At 45.4% G+C, this 18478-nt stretch overlaps 1 protein-coding gene across 1 annotated transcript in view; it reads left to right on the forward strand.

The window, feature by feature from the left end:
- The window catches only part of LOC138247178 (killer cell lectin-like receptor subfamily B member 1B allele A), a 344850-nt gene that overhangs the window by 259273 nt on the left and 67099 nt on the right, over window positions 1-18478 (forward strand). Inside the window, exon 6 of the mRNA XM_069201923.1 lies at window positions 8901-9007. Within this exon, the coding sequence (XP_069058024.1) occupies window positions 8901-9007 (107 nt within the window). The remainder of the gene's footprint in view (window positions 1-8900; window positions 9008-18478) is intronic.

The following is an 18478-nucleotide window of genomic DNA, read 5'->3' on the forward strand; positions in this document are numbered from 1 at the left end:
GAGCATCTGGTAGGGGACCCTGCAATAGAGGTAAAAATAACTGGGTGTCTCAAATAGTGATGTCAAGAGCAAAGAAGCAACTGCTTACTCAGGCCGTCATTACGAGTCTGGTGGTCCTAGGACTGCCAGACTCCCGGTGCCCGTCAGACTGCCGCCAATGTCACTGTCTGGCCTCCACATTACAGCCGTGGTGAAAGTGCCACAGTCGGCCCGCCAGCAGCGCCACTTTTTGCCCACCAGACGGCCTGGCAGTGCCGGCAGTCCCAATCTGCCAGGGCAGCGCTGTCATGGAGATTACGACCCCTCTGAGAGGTGCCCCTGCACTGACCATGCACTTGGCATGGGAAGTGTGGGGGGCCCCCTTGCCAATCCCGTTGTGCAAATCACTGTCTGCTTTGCAGATAGTGATTTGCGCGACGGGTGCTGGTGCACCCGACACACAACCGCATTGCCGCAGGCATTAGGAGCCTGCGTCAATGTTGTTGTGCATTTCCCACTGGCCCAGCGGGAAACTCATAATAGGGCTGGTGGGAAGGTGGCCTCAATGGCGGTCTCCTGACCTGCGAAAGTTTGGCGGGTGGCCTTTTCCACCTGCCAAACTCTTAATGAGGGCCTCAGTCATTTGCTCTTGACCCTGCAGTCTTCCCTCCATGAATTAGTCATGCCAAAGACTACTCCTTTCCTGAAGTATACTTTATCATCAGATGGGATAAACAACTGAGGAAGGTCATCAGTATTTTGGCGTGACAGCCTCGGTTTCTGCTCAATACAATCTGCCATATGATGCTGCATAATTTGCTGTTCTTGTGGCATAATTTAGATAACCCTGGAGCATTTTTTTAGTCCTCCATTGCTGCATAATCCAAGTGGCCCTTAGTGTGCTAACCCTCTGCAGAGTAGTTTGGAGACTGCCACTTCAACTTTGCTACCCATATTTCACTATATCTGCGGAATCGAACTCTGGGACCTGATCACAACATACTCCCCTGACATCGCCTTCCTTACAGAAAAATGGATGAACTCCTCATCAGAACCCAACATAGCCATAGCCATCCCAGAAGGCTAAAAAATCTCACGTAGAGACCGCATAAACAAGCTAGAAGGAGGTATCGCCATCATACACAAAAACACCATCAAAATCTCCTACAACACCAACGACACCCTAGACAGCGCAGAACACCTACACTTTTTATTTTCACATCAGCCTTACAGGAACCCTCATTTACAGACCACCAGGACCCCGCCCCCCATTTTGCGACGCCATCGCTGATACTATCAGCTCCCATGCCCTCACCTCCACAGACTACATACTCCTTGGTGACCTCCACTTTCACCTGGAAAGCCCCCACGAGCGCAACTCCACAACCCTGCTAGACAACCTCTCGGACTCAAGCAACATGTCACCTCACCCACTCACTCAGCAGGACACACGCTTGATGCAATTTTCACCTCCAGCAACCACACCACCTTTACCCACACCATCAAACTCCACTGGACTGACCACCACTGCATCCACTTCTCCTTCATGGACCCACCCCCACTGACAACACACTGCACCCTACCAAAAGTGGGACAGGGTCTCCAAAGAACACCTGAGCGACAAACTCACACAAGCTCCACCCCCATCACCAACGACACCAACATTGCCGCCCACAACCTCACACAATGGTTAACAACTTGCGCAGACTCCCCCCCCACTGAAAAGAAACTACAACACCTGCACCATCAAGACCGCCCCCTGGTTCACCACAGAACTCCAAACCTCCAAACGTGAATGCCGCAAAATTGAGAAAGCATGGCACCAAGAACCCTCAATGAGCAATTTCTCTGCCCTCAAAACAACCATAAGCAAACACCACCAACACATCCGGACCACCAAACGGTCATTCTACAAAGAACGCATAGGTAATAACTCACACAAAAGCAAGGAACTCTTTACCATTGTTAAAGAGCTGACCAAACCCAAATCCAGCACCATCGACCCCCTCACACCCAAAACCTTTGCAACTCCCTCTCCAACTACTTTCACCTCAAAATCATAGACATACACAACAGTTTCACAGCATCAGCACCCACCGTCACCACCACCGACACGACCGACAGCACAACGCCCCCCCACACCAACCAACTACACACCTGAACCCCAACCAACGACTAAGAAACTGAAATAACCATGAACTCCATCCACTCAGGCTCCCCCACAGACCCCTGCCCCACAACAAATTCAACAAGGCCAGCCAAATCATTGCTCCCCAGCTCCATCAACAGCTCCTTCAACACTGCAACCTTCCCAGGCGCCGAAGTCAACGCGCTCCTCAAAAAACCCAAAGCAGACCCAGAAGGCCTCACGAACTACGGTCCGATCTCTCTTCTCCCCTTCCCAGCCAAGGTCGCTGAGAAGATAGTGAACGCCCAACTGTCTCACTTCCTAGAGGAAAACAACACACTCAGCGCCTCCCAGTCTGGATTCCGCAAGAACCACAGCACTGAAACCGCCCTCATAGCCTGCAAAGACGACATCAGAACCAGAGTGGACAAGGGCGAGACTGTCGCTCTCATCCTTCTGGACCTCTCCGCAGCGTTCTACACCGTATGCCGCCAAATCCGCAGTGCACGCCTTTTTGACGCAGGAATCCGACACAAGGCCCTAGACTGGCTCACTTCCTTCCTCGCCGAAAGAACCCAAAGAGTTTGCCTCCCTCTCTTCCGGTCCCCGCCGGACACCGCCAACACAAACCTGCACGCCGGACTCCTCGACATCGCCAAATGGATGACAGCAAGCCACCTCAAACTTAACTTCAAAAAACAGAAATCATCATCCTCGGCCCCAACAAGACAGTATGGGACGACTCCTGTTGGCCCACCGCCCTCGGACCACCCCCAATACCCAATACCCACACACGCAACCTCGGCATCATCTTAGTTTCATTTCTCTTCATGGCCCAACAAATCAACACCATATCGTCCTCCTGCTTCAACACCCTTCGCATGCTACGGAAGACTTTCAAATGGATTCCCTTAGAAACAAGAAAAACAGTCACCCATGCCCTTATCAACAGCAGACTGGACTACGGCAACACCCTCTATGCTGGTACCACAGCCAAGCTTCAGCAAAAACTCCAGCGAATCCAGAACACAGCCGCACGTCTCATCCTCAACCTCCCCTGCCACAAACACATCTCCACTCACCTCAGATCCCTACACTGGATGCCCATCAGCAAAAGGATCATCTTCAAAGTGCTTATCCATGCTCACAAATCCCTCCACAACACTGGACCAGCGTACCTTAACGAACGAGTAAACTTCCACACACTCACTCGACTTCTCCGCTCCGCTGACCTCGCCCTCGCCACAGTCCCCACATCCAACGCACCACCTTCGGCGGCAGATCCTTCTCCCACCTCGCCGCCAAGACCTGGAACTCCTTCCCCACCAACCTACGCAAGACCCAGGACCTCCTAACTTTCAGAAAGCTCCTCAAGACATGGCTTTTTGAGCAGTAAACGGCACCTTCCTGCCCAAAAACAATCCTGAAAAGCATCTTCCTCTTTGTGTGCTGCAGAATGCAGCAAACATGGAAAGAGGAAAATTCAAGGAGAAATAAAAATATTACTCCTCATTAAGCCTGCTCTGGGGGGGGCATAAGGTTTGGGTGTGCAACAGGTTTACGTCATTAAGTAAATCTGGGGAAGCATCAAAATCTATGGGTGTTGTGTGAAAAAGCCCTCTGCGGTACCCACAGAATACCCCAGGTGCAGAGTAAGGCAGCACAGCGACTTGTGCTGCCTTGCCTTACTCCATATACATGAGGCCATGCAAAGCCATGCAAAGTGCCTTTGATTGGCCTCAGAGACATTGTTCAGAGGCTTGCATTGCCGGAGCATCAAAAAAGTGACACACCAGTGGCACAAACCTATCGTAAATATGGCCCCCAGTGTGGTAGCATCATTTAAAAGATCTAGAAGGATATTTGGAGGAAGAAATTCTTATTTCCTTTTTTATCCCACACCAATATAGGAGGTGTGTAATCAGTCAGTGGGGGGAGTTTGCCAATAATTTGCACATTCTAGAGTCCTTAATAATTACAGGGTTTGATCCTGTAAGGCTTATTTGGGGGCAGGATCAAGAAATAAATCAAAGCAAAGTGCCCGCATTAGCCATAGCTAAAACATTAGTTAATTTATCACAACATGAACACAAATAATGTGTGCCAATAAAGCTTTTTCAAAACATCAGTGTTATTTATTTATAAGTTATTCTATGTAAAACTCACAAAAACGTTTATTTTTTATAAAGAGAAAAAATACAAATTAAGCTCTTATAAACCCAAGTATTGTCATTACATATCACATATCATGTATATACACCGAACATCAACACATAGATAGATATCGAATATATCACAATTTATTCTCCTTGTACACATAAACCATCAATGTGTCAAGTACATACATAACAACGATGCCCATATAAATGTTACACATATAGATTTCACATGTTAAAAAATGTGTTCAGGATAGTAAGCACATGATGTGGAGTGTTTTACATTGTTTTCTCCTTGTGTACATAAACACTCAATGATCTCCCATTGGTGGGGAGGGAGAGATGGATTAGCAATATTGTTTCCGCGTTAAAGATATATATTACCATTCCTTATCAACTCTTTCCGAAGGATTTATTTAAATTTTTCAAAAGGGGGAAGATACTCCATACTCCTCTCATTAAATGTCGCTGACATGTTTTGACCTCAATCTAGGCAGGACATTCATTTTTGTGAGGTTATTTTCTGGTGGTTTATCCACTTTATCTTGACACCACTTTATGAGTAGAAATTTCGGTGCTCTTGACACAATCTAGGGCCGGTATGGTATTGCTAGCTAGCTATGACTAATTGGGGACACTTTGGCGGTCATTCCGACCGTGGCAGTCGGCGGTGAAGCGGCGGTAAGACCGCCAACAGGCTGGCAGTCTTTTTTCATGAATTCTGACCATGGCGGTTACCGCCATGGCCAGCCGCCGCTTCACCGTTCCGACCGCCACGGCGGTAACGACCGCCGGGCTGGAGACCTCGGTCTCCAGCCCGGCGGTCGTCACATACTGCCGGCGGTATTCCAACCCGCCTGACCCCGGCTTACCGCCATGGATTTCATGCGGTTTGGGATCGCCATGAAATCCATGGCGGTAAGCACTATCAGTGCCAGGGAATCCCTTCCCTGGCACTGATAGGGGTCTCCCCCACCCCCAACCCCCGCACCGACTCCCTCCCCTACCCCCCCACCACCCTTGCCACCCCCAAAAGGTTGCAGGACCCCCGCCCCCACCCCGATCCCCAACATATACACACACATACACGCATACCCCCCGCATTCATGCACACACTCATGCACATACACACACACACACATGCACGCACTCATGCACATACACCCCCCCCGCATTCATGCACGCACTCATGCACATACACACACACCCCCGCATTCATGCACGCACTCACACGCCCCCTCAACATACACACACGCACATCCCCATGCACGCACACAACTCACAACACCCCCCAACCCCCTTCCCTAGCGGACGATCACCTTACCTGTTCCGGTGATCCTCCGGGAGGGAACGGGACCCATGGGGGCAGCTCCGCCGACACCGCCACGCCAACAGAACACCGCCACAGAGAATCACAGGTCGTGATTCGCTGGGCGGTGTTCTGTTGGCGTGGCGGTGGAGGTGGAGCTACCTCCACTTCCCCGCCTGCCGCCAGTATGGCTGTTGGTGGCTCTTCGCCCGGAAACGGGCGGAGCGCTGCCAACGGTCATAATGGCCCGTGCGGAAGACCGCCAGCACTGGCGGTCTTTCGTACGGCGGTCCCTCGGCGGTCTATTGAAAAGACCGCCGAGGTCGGAATGACCACCTTTGTTTTGATTGGTACCGATAATCTGGGCTCGACTCCACCACAGCTCTGTCCAACAACTCTAAATATATATTATCCTAAACTTCTGTCTCATTAACAATGGTGTGTCTGTGTAGTGCCTTAGGGTCTGATTTAGACTTTGAGGATCTAAGTAAATCTGTTAGTGTGGCGGAGCACTTTAAGGCTGCTATACCGAAGGTCCTCTTCCTGCCAGATTTAGAGAAGTCTGCTGGCCTAGCAGACATATTTTGACATTGGTAGGAACCACTGTCACCACAGTTGCTGTCATACTATTAAAAGTTTGACACACTCTACTGTCAAAATGGCGGTATCATCAGCTAAACGTTTTAAAAAAAATTGACTTTCAAAAACAAAATCTGAAAGACAAATTTTGTTGTTGAAAATACAAAAACGAATACTCCCATACCAGGGGAGTTGTCTCCCATGGTGTGCGGATCATTTTACAGTTTCACTCGCCGTTTTACCTGGTGGTAAGGGGGAGTAAAAACTGGCCATTTGACCGCCCACTCTAAATCGGATGAGTGTTTGAATCGCCAAATCCTCAGAAGACTATTACTCTGTCAAGCCGTCAGAGGAGTATGACTGTGACAGTCACTGAGTGGTCTCCATCGCTGACATAGTTAAGGTCTGCCCGTCTGTAAATCAGGTGGGCGGACATATAGGCCCGTATTTGTACTTTTTTAGTGCTGCATTTGCCCCGCTTTTTTACGCAAAAGCGGCACAAACGTACAAAATATAATTGTATTTTGTACGTTTGTGCCGCTTTTGCGTCAAAAAGTGGTGCAAATGCGGCGCTAAAAAAGTATAAATATGGCCCATAGTTTGGCAGAGAGGGTACTCTGTCACCACTGTGATGGAGTAGTCTCTCAACCAAACTCTAAATCAGGCCCTTAGTTACTAAGGAGGAATGAATGTGTTAGAGAGCAAACATTATTAATAAAGTATGTATAAACAAATTGTATAAATGACGTGTAGAAAAAGATCTTAATTAGAGAAACTTGTGCCAGAAATGTAAAACATGCATGTTTGAAATGTGGTTGACATGGGGTTCACCATCTCGAGTTCTATGTGAAATAATAAATAATGTTGAAAACATATTTTGGTGAATCATAACTATTTGTATTGACAAAAGTTAATTTATACTCAGGAATAAAAATAATGATTTTAAATTATTATTGACTGATTAATGGACTAAATATTATAAGCATATATGGTATTAATCAAGAGTCATGAAATATGAATTATAAGACTTATCTGGTTTGAATATTAAAAATGTTTTTATTCTTCATGTATTAGCTTTAGTCAAAAAGCCTAAGCTTTAGTGTTTTTCCACAGCACAGTGCTGAGATTTTAAGCTGGAAATTCTCTTGCAAACATTGTTTATTAGCTATCCCATTGAAAGCTAACAGTGTAAATCTACTGCTTTTTCACTCTGTCCATTCTGTACTTTCTTGTGATAACTATTGAAAGTTTTAACAATGGGTCTTAGTTTCTAGTAGGAAATATTGTTAGTTAAAATGTCATGTTCTGTGTTGTTTTCTACAATGTTAATATTCTGCGGAACTGTCGTCTGGGGAAGATTGTCAATATGGGCCTATCTCAAAGAAAAATGGGTAAAGTTACAAATTGGAGAAAGAACGAAATTCAATTGGTTGTTCACTGTCATGCATAGTCTTGTCCAATAGAGGTCTAGCTAGGGATTTTTGGGAATCTAATCAAAGTTCTAGAGGAAGGGGAGCAGATTCCAGATTTAGATGATGCTAGTCAGTTCTGTTCTAGTTGTTCAGATGCATTAATGTTCTGTTCTATAGATGACTTATGATTCTAACAGTTCAGATACCTTAGGTCCAACTCTACTGAACTGTTGCCCTTTCATGTTCCTGATGCCGATCGCTGAAGACCTGCTGTTCCTGTGCTCTGCTGACGAAGATTCTGCTAACTGCTGTCATTCTTAGGAGAGTTATAACCAATGTGCATTTGTTTTTCTTTACAGGTTTCCCCTTAGAAATTTAACCACATTTTCACTTAGCGCCACAGTTTAGATGCTTTCCAAAATAATTTTTGCCTTATTTTTTTATTTTTGCCTCTGACAAAGCCCAGCACCACACATGCTTTTCGAATTAGAATTTGGTAGCACAGATGTCCAACCCAATAATTGAATTGATTGTGACTGATTCAACTGCACAACTAATGACATCTATTGCTATTTCTCTGATAATTCTGTTGCCATTCTGTATAATTCTTTTGGCATGCTTAATGGTGATTGCTCGTTAGACTAAGATTCTTCAGACATTTTGGCCAATCTGTGATGTTTCTGTTTTGCTATCATCTGGTCTTGTGTATTATTTATGTGACTTTAGCATTATTAAAATAAGGGCAATAAACGTTTGAACTTTACTAAATTTATATAGTGCCTCATGGCCATATAGGTCATGGAGTGTGTAAATTACTGACTCATTGTAAATTGTTGTTGTTTATTACTAATGGTTCTTCTTGTTTGGTTTGATGATCTTATTACTCCTGTCTGAGTCAAAAGATTTGAGTCGACCTCTGAGGGTCGTAGACATCACTGCCCTACTATGTGCCACTTAGACCTAATTTAGGAGGTCACAGAAATTAAGCTCTCTTGTTTACTTCAATGTAGGTGAACTGATGTAGACGTGATCAGGCCTGTTTATATAGTTCAGTTCAGGCATGAATATCTGATTGTAATTAAGGGTCCCTTTATGAAGGTTGAAAAAGTTGACTACATAAATGAGAATACTAATTGTATAATTGCCAACCATGCATGTGTGGGACTCCAGCTGAGCACTGGAGGGCGCAGGCAAAATTCTTAAACTGTTTAGTTATGTGATTCAGGTAGTGCATTAGCACAAACTTGCTCTATCTAATACACATTGTAGCAAGGTATTATTTGCATCAAACTAAAGAATGCTTGTGCCAAAGATGTATTTGTGATTACTGTGTGCAGGATTATTTTACACGCAAGCGTGTCAACCAGGCTTGGATTGGAGTTTTCATCACACCCGCTGGAAAGCGCTGGACCTGGGTGAATGGATCTACCTTGAATGAAAATGTGTAAGTGTTTCTGATTTCCCTACAAGGTAGAAATGTTTTTTAAGTGTATGTAAGGCAACACTGTCATATTTTACACCTACCCTCAAAGAGTAGAAACAGTTTTCCTGAGGCTGCTAACGTCACAATAATATTTTTGAATGCAGACTTCTACTTCTTCCCTGTGATTGGCTGAAGTACCCATCTAAAAGAAATTATAATTTCCTTAATAACACTCATTCAGTTATGTGGAAATTGCAAGATTGAGGCAATGTACTAGACTTTTATTACATAAACAATGATAACTCATGATGATGGTGATACTTATATAATTTCCCACAAAATCCGTGGCTGCTACTGACATTTTAGAGAGGTGTGGTGTGTAGACCAGTCTTGTACTGAGTGATCAAGCAACAGAAGCAACACAAGCAAGCAAGCATACCTCGGTCAAGACGGACTAGGGTGTGGCGGTTCTCAAAAACAGGTTGCAAAATTAAATGTTGCACTTTAAACACAATTTCCAAAGGCACTGGCTTAAAATCTAGAGAAAAAATAATCCATTCTCAAATGGTGCTTTTGAAATATTCACACCCTTAAAGGTCTCAGTAGAATTATTTGCATCAGTAAATAATATCCCAGGCAAGGAAAGTAGTTGCAATGACCAGTTTACTCAGTGCTGCTCAGTAATTTAAGCATTGTTTACCCTAACTGCCCACATGACACTCAGGATTCCTGCTTTGGTAGACTTGTTACAGACAGCTCAAGGCGACTACACCTGATTGGTTGGCGTTCATGCTAATCTCACCTCCATTTTTAGGTTGAGCGTAAGCGTACAGCGTCTAGTATACCTTTAATTATACTTTTACTTTTGGCTTAAAGCCATTTCATTTGTTCATGTATGTGTCATTTAAAAATCCTGGCTTGCTATTGGTCAGTCATGCCTATTTGCCCCTCCTTTTTCTTTTTGGGAGCAGGGACCAACTACTGTATAATTACCCTTTGTTCTGTTCATCTGTTCTTTATTGGACTTTTTTCTCTTTGTTTCCTGCTCGTTCAGTGAAGCATCCCTTTTTATTTGCAGAGCATTCTTGCTCTCAGCTTCACTGTAAACAAGGCTGTAAATCAGACTGTTATTTTGGTCACATTTTCGCTTCCTCACTCAGCTCCCTCTTTTGCTGCTCTCTCCCTCAGCTGCCTGGCTCCCACTCTTCCTTTTGATTCTGTTTACCGAGGGTACGTGCCCGGTGTGTTTATTTAATTACTTGTTTGCTCAGTAGTCCTCCACCCAAAGGTATTGGAGGCTTTACATAAGTACCAGCTACATTACACAAGGACATATTCATTTTTTGCAGGCACGGTGAGATTTGGGCCCTGATTATGAGTGTGGCGGACTGGAACACCCATCTGCCACACTCTCGACAGGGTGGCCACCACTCTAGTAGCAACTTCCTCATTAGCCCCATTATGACTTTCCCGCTGGGCTAACCGGTGGGAACCAAGGTTTCTGTTGGTCAGCCCAGTGGGAAAGTGGCGGCAGCATTGTCACCGGCTCGTAATAGAGCTGGCCGTCCGCAGGGGGCACCAGCACCCTCGTAATACGCATTGTCTGCACAGCAGCATTGGCACTGCAGGGGCCTCCTGTGGCCCCCTGCACCTGTCCTCTGCCAGCATTTTCATAGCAGTGAAACCAAGAGGCTGGCAGAGAACTAGGTTGTAATCAGCAGGGCGGTGATGCATTCAGCCCCACCCTGGCTGATTGCAACCTAAACCCATCGTCAGCCCATCAGAATCTCCGATTCCGGCAGGTTGGCGGGCTTCCTGCAAACCTTGTAATGTGGCAGTTGGACCACCACACTCGTAATTAGGCCCTAAAGGAGGTTGTGCAAATGTCATGACTCGAAGCCGGGTCCTCATTTCCAAAGTCGCCAGCTCTAGTCATTGTGCCACACCTTCTCCCAGTTCTACCACAAATCTGTGGAGCACATGAGGCACTGCAGTTCCTTTCATTGTGACAGCACGGCATGCCGTTCTTTATGTTTACCACCTCCATTTTTTATTTATTTACTTATTCAAACCTGTTATTGTTTAATGATGAGCGTCCTCTGTCACATGACCACCACAGATGCTTGCACAGGACTGCACACACACTCGCAGGTCGCACTTCAAAAGTAGACGCATGGAGCAAAAGACCAAAATTTGGTGTATGACTAGATATAGTGACTGTAATAAACCCATGTGTTCTAAACATATGATCTTACAGTCTCCGCAGTTTGTGTAAATTATTTCCAATTCAAATTAAATCACATTTGTTGTGAATAAAATACAGGCCTTTGTGTGTTCTTTTAGGTCAAATGAGGATGTGGCATGCAAGTATGTGTGCTGGCTAAAATAGGAATCTCCTAAGTACACTCTTTATCTCTCTGCAAACCGTTGTCAGGGCCCGAGTATGTCTTGAGTGCCTGCATTTTTTATCTGAAACCGACTGAGACAAATAAGTGATAAATAAACAAAGTGGCCTGCCTGCTAACGTCTGCATTCCACACACTTACAAGCTGCTGCCTGCAACATCGCTTCAGAATATGACACCTCGAGTGAGGGGCTTCCCAAAGAGCATGGGCCCAACTGTCAAGATATTCTTTCCACCAGCAACCCACGGCCTACTCTGAAACTATTTTTTTATCTTTAGATTTTTTTTTCATCCTTCTTTAATCATCTTACTTGAACCTGGCAGCTGCTTTAGTGTTTGATATCAAATAATCAAAAGTATAATTCCCTTCATGTTTAGAAATGAGAGCTGGAAGATTATCTTTCTGTTGGAACATTTATGAAGTTTCATGGCAGATTTAAATTAGGATGCTAAATGGCAAAATGTTCATTTATTTGCTGGAGTTAGAGGAAGAGGTAAGTGGAAGTTTTTTAGTTATATTCAGTGCCACTGTAATTATGTGGCAGGAAGAGACCAAATTATGAGGCAGGGTTGACAAATGAATGTGGCAAGAAAAGTCCAGTTATTAATTTACAATGCCAGTAGCTCTAACTCAAGCAAATGCGAGACCTAGTGCATTGCAAATCCTTGTTAGTTCTGGGGTTAGCCAATCCTTTTTAGGTCCGGCATTAGCCACAACCTTACCAAGACATTTTGTTTTTACTAAGACTGTAATATAATATACTGATTTAAAGGTTCTTTCAACCACCTTACTTCATCTATTGGTCTGTTGTTGTGTCATTCACATTTTGCATCCACACCCCACAGCATATAAGGGGGAGTGAATCAGCTTTCTTTCTTGCTTTCCCTTTTCATTTCTTATTCTATCCCTCTTTTTTGCTTTCTTTCTTTTTTCTTTCTTAGTTGCCTTTCTCTTTTTTCATTTGTTCTTCCCTTCTTTCTTTTTTCTTTCTTTACTTCTGGCCTTCCTTTTTCGTGCCTCCATCTTTCTCTCAATTTATTTCTCATTCATTTTCCTTCTGTATTTCTTGCCTTCTTCTTACTATCTTTATTTCTACCTTTCTTTCTCTCTTTTTTCTATTTTTCCTCATCCTCTTTCTTTCAAGCCCGTCCTGTTTCCTTCTTTATTGCTTTCCTCTTTCTTCCTTTCTTGCCGTGGTCTTTATTTTTCTCTTTTTTCTCTCTCTCTCTTACTTTCTTTTTCACTTTTGTTCCTTCTTTTTTCTTTTCTTCTTTACATCTTTCCTTTCTCTCTTTCTTTTTTCTTGCTCTCTTTCTTTCTGTCTCTTTCTTTCTTGCCCTCTTTCTCTATAGCCTTCATTCTCAAAGGCAAGAGGCTGACAGCCAGTGCCAGAGCAATTGGCCTTTAAGTCTGTGTTACCAAGACCTTTTCATATTACTACAATTATGTGTGTAACTTATATATACTTATAGCCAGACATCTTCTATTAGTTTGTGATTGTTTTATTCACCTTTTCTTCCACCCACTGCAGCATGCATCATGGGGCAGTGTGTCAGCTTACTATAGCCATTGGCTGACTTCACCATGAGTTACGTAATGGTTCCCTTTCACAAGGAACACATTACCATACAAGTCAATCCTTTCCAGGCCTGGACCTACTGTGGCAATGGGGGCTTGTAGGGACCAAAATAAGATTTTCTACTTTATTCAATATTTTGTTATATTGAGGAGTGCCTAGCAGCTCACAGGACAGTAAAGATTTGCAAAAACCCTGACAAAACAAAACTAGAATTGCCAAAAGGCTAGCAGCCAGTGCAAGACCTATGGGCTTTCTTTTTCCAATGGAGAACGGCTCCTTTACTCTTGCTTGTGACTCTTTGGAGTCATCCAATGCTTTCTTCATGGATGTGATTTATTTTTGTGTTTAATTTTTTATTTAGAACTACATGTGAGGGAATGTCCTGCCGCTTCCTCTGCTTGTCCATCTTATCACTGGTCACACACAGCTCTGCTCCTCACTGCATCCCAAAGATCACACCTTGTGCCTCTCTTCTATCCACTGTGTCATTTTCCTGGTGGTTGTCTCATTGGCATGGTTTGCTTCCCGTGGTGTCTGCCTGCCACCCAGCCAAACTCTTGCTCCAGAGCGCCTTTCCCAACCATTTCCTGCCTCACGTTCCAATTCTTGCTTCCTATCTCCTTTCTCTCTGGTTTCTATGTCTAGTGTTAGTCAAGACCTTTTGATTTTAATAAAATTATATGTCTGTAATAAGGGGGTTTCAGTCCATCTTTATACATTGATCTGCTGTTTTATCAATCACAGGTTCCTTTCATCCACTACATCATACAGGATGGAGCAATGGGTCAGCCCACCTTTTAGAAAGAAAAATATATTTTTGCGAGAGCCCAGAAGTTTCCTCCTCAATGCTACTGGGTCCTCGCTGCCAAATGTTTACTTGGCCAAGTGGGTATGTCACTCTTGTGTATCTCTGGGCAGAATGCCTTGAAGTGTTGCTTGCAGTCTTCACTATGGCACTCAGCTAGGTTTCACTGCAGGTTGCCTAGCAAATGAGTGTGTTTTGGAAGGGAATGCTGTGGCCATTATTTTACTCGCTGACATTAAGAGTGGATTACATCAGAGGAGAAGACTGCGTTATGCTTCCAATTACAATGAACATTTGTTGGACATGATACTTCTTTGAATTGTTTTGCTTTTTTTCTCGCAGTCTTTGCTGACTCCCTGTGCATGACCTTAGGACTCTTGGCACTTCTCCCCCGAATGGCAGTGGCAAAGTGTGCACACCCTTCCTACGGATGTTAGGAAGGAGCGGTTATGGACGTGGTTTGGGTGCAGTACCCAGGAGGAGGTACCTTTTTTGCACTGTAATAAAAGGTACACACTGTAAAAAAATTTACCAGACATACCCGGGCCAGGTACAGCTCTGGCTACTAGGGGGACGCTGCACTGTGTGTGCCACCCCCTAGAAGACTCTGTCAACTACGTCTTAGGCCTGACTGGATAGGCTTGTGGGAGCGCTAGTGCACCTGCACTCAGGGTGGCAGTCCCTATGCCGGGGCCAACCATGAGCCAGCCTTACAGCTCCCCAGGAGGCCCCAGAAGACAGGGCAGTTGGTAGGCATAGGGCAGGGCAGGTATACAAAGGTGTACTCTGCCCTGGTAGGGAAGACCCCACATGGGTGTTCCCTACCTAGTGGGATCGGCTGCGCCCATGGGGATGAGACAGTCCTCTAATAATGAACTTGAGCCAGGGGCACTGCCCCCCTGTATGTTCAGGGTGAAAGTGTGGGTGCATGCCCTCTACTGGGTGAGAGGTGACACTAACCAACATGTGCAGGGCCAGCCATGGCAGGTCCTGGGGTGTGCACTTGCGCCAGAGGACAATTAGTAGTGATGGGTCTGGCACAACAGACCAGGGTGTGCCCACCTACACAATGGTGGTTTCATGTATGTTAAGCCTAGCCTAGCTTCCATGCCCATGTGCACGTTAGGGTTCATATATAGGCTGAACTTCACATAGCTAGCCTCTAGGTGCCTACCTACACCAGAGAATCATGCATATAGTGTCTGGCACAACTTGCCAGTGTGTGCATCCTTGCACACAGGTGTTGACATGTGACGATGGAGACTGGCATCACCAGCCCATGTGTGTATGCTGTGTATGCTGGCACACAGGTGGTTTCCTATATAGACCCTGGATCTGGCATCACTTACAAGTCACTGTGTGTGTAGTTTCATGTGATCGGGCGCTCCCGATCCCGCCACTGGATGAAGCAGCCTGTGACGTGTCGGAGAGCCCCGACACGTCACTTCCGCGTTTAGCCGTTCCTATGGAAACGGCCGCGGCATCCTGGGGGCATTTCCCTGTTTCCAGGGAAACGCACAACACCTTCCGGGCCAAGACAAACGAAAAGGGCGAGCGGACACCGGCGAGGGAAGACGACGGCGGCAAGGAGCAGAGGAGCCAGACAACGGAATTGCAGAGAAGGGAAACGAGTGACGGCGGCCAGGAGCGGACCTCGCAGGAGCCAGAGAGCGGATCCGGAGACAACAGAGTGGAGAGGGAGAATTTCCCACACGCAGCAGCAGAGACGAGGAGCTTACAATCCAGCCACGACCCCGGAGGGTCGTGGCTTGCCAAGGTACGGTTCCTTTTTGGAGGAACAGATAAAAAAAGGGAAAACCCACAGGGGAAGGGAGCTGGGAGGGACGAGAGGGAGGAGGAGGGAGGGGAAAAAGAAGGGAAGGTCTCTATATACAGAAGGGAGCCTGACTGTCCCCTCAAGCCTGGGAGCACTGTTTGTTTGTAAGACAACATCACGTTTGTTTTTGCATGGTGCACGGGTGCCATACACTCTCTTCCTCTACACCCCACTTGCCTTCCCCTTTTTTCCTACTTAACAATAAACCCCAGAAAATGACCTAAATACTTACCGTGGGGTATTTCTCCTGTTTTCTTGCCGGTATTCTTCCGGGAGCCACTCGCGTTTCCAGAGGACGCTGATCTGAGGAAGGAACGGGGAAAGAACGACAAGATTTAAGAAGAGAAGGATTCCAAACAATAGACTTTGCAGATACTTACCATTTGTGAATACCTATAGAAAGGAAACTAAGAGTGAAGAAAAGACATAAGTACAATAAAACTCTATTTACTTACTATATTACGCCGTTTCCAGTCTGGTTTATACCGTATAGCCTGTCACATTTCATTTGTGCCACTCAGCGTGGTTGTGGTGGGGAGGGCTACGCCATTGCTTTACACATTGTGTAAAGCCTGCCAAGCTACCCAAGGGTGAGGGCAGGTCAGACAGAGAGTGTAATCAACCACTCTTGAGGGAGTGGCAGGTTCTGCCTGGCTAGGGTTTGCCTCAGCCAACCAGAATGTGCCGCCTCCAACATTTCACAGCAGAAATACATGCATTTGTCACAGCCAGAAAAACTTGTTTTAAATAATTTGCAAGTGTTTTTAAAGTGACTTCATCCCCATCCAACAATTCCCTAAGCCCAGCATGTTAAGAAAAATGTTTATGGTGACACTCTGTCACTATTTCATGCTTTGCATAACATATATTATTTTGTACTGCATATGCACATACACATATAGGGGGTTATTCTAACTTTGGAGGAGTGTTAATCCGTCCCAAAAGTGACGGATATACCACCAGCCGTATTACGAGTTCCATAGGATATAATGGACTCGTAATACGGCTGGTGGTAAATCCGTCACTTTTCTGTCACTTTTGGGACGGATTAACACCTCCTCCAAAGTTAGAATAACCCCCATAGTGTGATTTTCATGTTGTTAGTCAAAGTTAATATAAGCCTTAGTTTGAGCAACTTCAATGTTTGCTATTTGTTACGTTCACTCCTTTCAGGAGCCAAGCTGAAGAAGGTCAAGGTAATTAGAATGTTACAATTATTTTTGGTTTCTGTGAGAATTGTTTATCTATATGTGTTCCATAGAGAGGAAATAATGCATTTCCATACCTGTGCCTGATAAATGCTGACCAAGATGTACTATCTGGTACGAGATATTTTTTGAAGGCGAAGCAGCACAGACTTCCATTGTGCGAGAACTGGTAATAAAGCTGAAACTTACTGTTGTAAAACATGTTTTAATTGTGAATTGCGGTGCTAGTTAGATTCAGATGCCTCTTTCCACTCTCATGAAATTAAACATTGTCATTTACTCCTGCTCAAAGAGTTAGACACCTGGGTAAATTCATTTTTCTTTTAGTTTACTGAATCTTTATTAACTCTGCCTTTTAGAGGCTTTTCTTGTTAACAACTTCTGCTCAACTTCACCCATCTTCATTCAGCTTCTTAGCTTACCATGTTAGGGAACTTTCCTTTGGGGGAAACTCAATCAGATTGATTTGCTTATGACAACTTTAATAATTGTTTCTAGGTATTTGCTATCTTGAATCACTTTGGATTATACAAACCAGTGCATTTATATGATGATCTTTGATTTCTGACTAATTTGAATGATTTGAGTTTGTAACCTCACTTTATAATTTGCAAAACTACTACTCTCTGTCATCCTTGTGGGGCTTAATGTGTTTTACTGTCATTGATGAAATGTTGATCTGTTGGAATCATTCCCACAGGCGGTCGTCTTCAGCATTCAAGACCTCCTCGTTAAAGTCAGATAAGTCCAAGAAGAAGAAGTCAAAGTGCTCTTGAGCTTCACCCGTTTGGCCATGCTCCTGCATTCCATCTGCAGAGCTGGTGTCAGAGCTAGTCCCCTGCTACCCAGAGTTTCCCAATGCTGAGGCAATGACTGCCAAGTTATGGAATTCTACAATGTCATGTATGCTACCTTTGGGGTCCAATGCCCTCCGGGGCACCTTCAGGCCCCACAAAACTGAGAGGTGCCCTGGCTGTGTTACCGCTAGTTGGATCACCCTTGATTCCAGCTGGGTCATCATGATCCGTCCCTGGATTCAGAATGATGCTGCATCAGGTACCACCACCTACCCCAGCTCCATTCCATCCAGCACCTGCCAATGACGCCTCTTGATGATCAGCCCATTGTCATTACCGGCATCAAACCAGTGCTGCCTCGGGCTGCTCACCGCCAAGCCCACTGCTGCCCAGGCCATACCAATCTCTGGACTTTCTTCCATTAGAGCCATCCTATGACCCATATGGGGATGATGAGGAGGAGGTGTATGGTCTTTTGGAGTAGGCACCTGGACACCTAGCCTGCCTCTTGCCTGTGGCTTCTAGTGCCTGCTTGTTCCCTCCCTCCCACCTCCCTTCTTAATGGCGGTCGCTGCGCGTCGAGGTTGAGCGACCTCTGACCTGATTTTGGTCAGGAGATCGCTCCCCCACGTCCGCAGCACCACCAAGCTGTGCCCTTGTCCTTGACCCCGCACATGCTGCCCTTCGCGTGTTTCGGGCCCTCCTCCACCCGCAGGCATCCGCCTCATCCCTGGTGTCTAGTGGGCTCTGGTAAGCGTCTCTAGACTTGTGCTTTGTGCCGTTTAAAGTTATTGTGACTTGTTCTCTGTGCCTTGAATTATTGTGAATTATTGTGCCGTTCATGTTATTGTGACTCGTTTT

Source organism: Pleurodeles waltl, chromosome 7, assembly GCF_031143425.1.
Source record: "Pleurodeles waltl isolate 20211129_DDA chromosome 7, aPleWal1.hap1.20221129, whole genome shotgun sequence".
Lineage (NCBI taxonomy): Eukaryota > Metazoa > Chordata > Amphibia > Caudata > Salamandridae > Pleurodeles > Pleurodeles waltl.